We start from the raw sequence: 3,611 nt of genomic DNA on the forward strand, positions 1-3,611 counted from the left end.
AAATGGAATAAAATAATCCCTAGTTCCAAAAATTTGAGTCTATATACATACACATATAGCCCACAACTGAAGTTAATTTATTCTCTTCATCTAACAGCAGGTTAAGACTTAATGCTTTGTGATGCTGTGGATATTAGTTCATGGAAGAAATCTCAATCTTTTTCATGTGAATAATATCATCCTGTTCTGCAACAAACAAGCTATATAAACCTTTAATGGATGGCAGTTTGGAATCATACAGGTGTGAAGGAATTCCTTCTGATAGGTTTAACTGAAAATCCTAATTTGCAGATCCCTCTTTTTGTGCTTTTTACTCTTATTTATTTCATCACACTGGTTGGTAACTGGGGGATGATCATCTTAATCTGGTTAAATTCCCAACTTCACACTCCAATGTACTTCTTCCTTAGCAACCTCTCTTTTTGTGACATATGTTACTCCACTGTCATTGCTCCTAAGATGTTGGTAAATTTTCTATCAGAATATAGATCTAGCACATTTTCTGTCTGTGTTTTACAGAGTTTCTTTTTTGCAGTGTATGTAACCACAGAGGTCATCCTCCTAGCTATGATGGCTTATGACCGCTATGTGGCAATTGCTAATCCCTTGTTGTATACAGTCATTATGACCCAAAGGGTCTGTATTCAGCTGGTCCTTACATCTTACTTGGGTGGGCTTATTAATTCCATGACACACACAATTGGTTTGCTTAAACTAGACTTTTGTGGTCCTAACATTGTAAATCATTATTTCTGTGACGTTCCCCCTCTTCTGAGGCTCTCTTGCTCTGATGTTCACACCAATGAGATGCTGCTTTTGATCTTCTCTGGAGTCATTGTAATGTTCACGTTCATTATCATCATGGTCTCTTACATCTGCATTATCATTGCTATTCAAAGAATCCGTTCAGCTGAGGGGAGGTGCAAAGCCTTCTCCACCTGTGCCTCCCACCTGACTGCTGTGACATTACTCTATGGGTCTGTGACCTTTAGTTACATCCAGCCAAGCTCCCAATATTCCCTGGAACAGGAGAAGGTGTCTGCTGTCTTTTACACACTGGTGATCCCCATGCTAAACCCGCTTATTTATAGCCTGAGGAATAAGGATGTGAAAGATGCAGCGAAAAGGACAATATGGTGGAAGAGAACCCTCACTTGACACAGTTGTGTATATCATTTTGCTAACCTTCCTTAAACTTGCCAAGATATTGGAGACCTTCCAATATAGTCTCTTAGACAGTCTTCTGAAAGAGCTTACTATGTATTTCAAAGAACTGACATTGACTGAAATTAAAAAAAAAAAAAAACTCTAGCAATAGGGATACATCAAATGCATTGGTGTCTCAAAGAAAAGTTGAAATTTCTCTTGGCCTAATATTCTTAGAATACACTATTTTTGTTCTAAAAATGCTGTCATTCAAGTACAAATGTGTATCTTCCATTTTGTATTTAAGCTTGCTTATCTAAATGGTATACTAGAAAAATTGTCTATAGACAAAAAAACATCATGCACACTTCTATTTGGCATTTTTACTGTGCAGTTACTATGTATCCTAAACCTAAAGAGGTGTAGTTATGGAGCAAAAACTGTTATAGAAACAGGGAACAGAAGAATATCAGAAATGGGAAGGCCTATTTAAAGACAAGAAAATATATGAGTTTGACTCTAGCATGTTATTTTTAAGCAAAAGTAGTAGAAAATAAGGCTGAGAACTTATTTAGGACCACATGTGTGAAGGTCCTTAGATGCCAGAATAGCATGTTTAAAGACTCCCTCACTGGGGATGACATCTTAAAAGTCTAAAAGGAATAAAAGTGCTTACTCAAAATTCTATCTTACAGGAAAAAAATCAAAAATATATAGCTAAAGAAAGAATTATGAACAAACAAAACTGATTGATTCTATTGCTTGCAGAACATTTTAAAAAATATCTAATGAAGTTTTAAGTTGAAGGAAATTAACCCAGCCAGAAACGGGGAAATGAAGGAAGAATAATACCCGCAAGGATAAATATGGGCAAAACAGTAAAAGATATTGACTGATTAAAGCAACACCAAAAATGATTCCTTAAGGGAACAAATTGAGAAGCAAAATGTAGGACAGAAAGAGCAAAAAGGTTGCAAGGGAATAAGTGAATTAAACTGTTGTAAATTTCTTATTCTGTTAAAAGTGGTAAAAGTACTGATTTTAAAAAGCTTCTAATAAGTTAAAGATTTATATTGTATTCCTAGATCAACCAATAAAGGAATCAAAATCTGTAGTTAAAAACATAATAAAGGAAACAACTTTAATGATACACTATTGATTACTTCAAGAGTATGCAGAAAGGAAGAAAAAAGTTTCAGAAGGGGAAACATAAATTAAACAGGGAGATGAGGATGGTATCTGTAATTAAGCTATGACAATTACATGCCAAAACTTTTTTCAGATAAATCAGAATTTCTCAACCTCAGTATTACTGATATTTTGGACTGTATGATTCTTTGTCATAGGGACTGACCTGTGCATTGTAGGATGCTTAATATCAGATGCAAGAAGCACATCCATTTCCATTTTTTAGACAGTAAAAATGTCTCCAGGCACTGTCAAAAATACTGTATAGGGCAAAATTGTCTACGTTGAGAAATACTGGACTAAATTAAGAAAATAAATAAACAAAAGGCATGACTCAAATATAAGATGTTTATGACACATAAGGATACATATAGAGCAAAAATAAATGGAAATTACACCATGCAAACATGTGCTTAAAGGAAGCTATGTAACTATATTAATACCAGAAAAATTAAACATTAAGGGGAAAAAAAAAACAGGCCAATAAACATAAAATCACAGCAAAATCAACTTAATTGAACTGATTGCAATGCATCAAAAATATGACTACCTACAGAAAACTCATTCTTTCAAATTCACATGGAACATTTGCAAACATTTGATTATACATTTTCTCATAGAACAAATTTCAATAAATGAAGTCCAATAGAATATATTTTCTTATCACAGTGGAACTAAGCTTGAAATAGACAACAGAAATTCAAGTAATAAATCTCCAAAAGCTTGGAAATTAGGCAACACAGTCATTAAAACAATCCATGCTCATATATTAGGAAAGAGAAATCAAAATGCAAATTTAAAAATATTTTGAAGTAAATCAAATTGAAAAATAAATGAAAAATATATAATAAAATTGCAGAAAACTAAAATATAGAGTATATAATGGAATGACAAAAATTGTTTTTTCTTAGAATATAATTTGCATGTAGAGGAAACAAAAGTATCTTCAAAATAATGACAAGAAATAACTCAATTTAGCAAGATCGATATGCAAATATTAAAGTCAGTTACTATAGGGTGGCAGAAAGTAATTGGAAAATAAATTTTTGAATATATCTATTTAATAGCATCAAAACACATCAAATAACTAGAAATAAATGTAACAAAAGGCATATACAACCTCTAAACTGAAAATATAAAATATTGCCAGTATAAATTATAGAAGACAGAAATAAATAATGATCTATTACACACATGGATTTGCAGTTCAATATCGTCAAATATAATTATGCACAATCTGATCAATAAATTAATTGAAACTCTCATTGAGTTCTCTA

General features: G+C 32.4%; 1 protein-coding gene across 1 annotated transcript; it reads left to right on the forward strand.

Annotated features, from left to right (window-relative positions):
• The first annotated feature begins 219 nt into the window (after positions 1-219).
• LOC119538249 (olfactory receptor 1052-like) lies at positions 220-1,158 on the forward strand. Its single transcript, XM_037841080.1, has one exon. It carries the CDS (start codon positions 220-222, stop codon positions 1,156-1,158), a length of 939 nt encoding a protein of 312 aa, XP_037697008.1.
• The last annotated feature ends 2,453 nt before the right edge of the window (positions 1,159-3,611 follow it).

Source organism: Choloepus didactylus, chromosome 6 (assembly GCF_015220235.1).
Source record: "Choloepus didactylus isolate mChoDid1 chromosome 6, mChoDid1.pri, whole genome shotgun sequence".
Classification (NCBI taxonomy): Eukaryota; Metazoa; Chordata; class Mammalia; order Pilosa; family Megalonychidae; genus Choloepus; species Choloepus didactylus.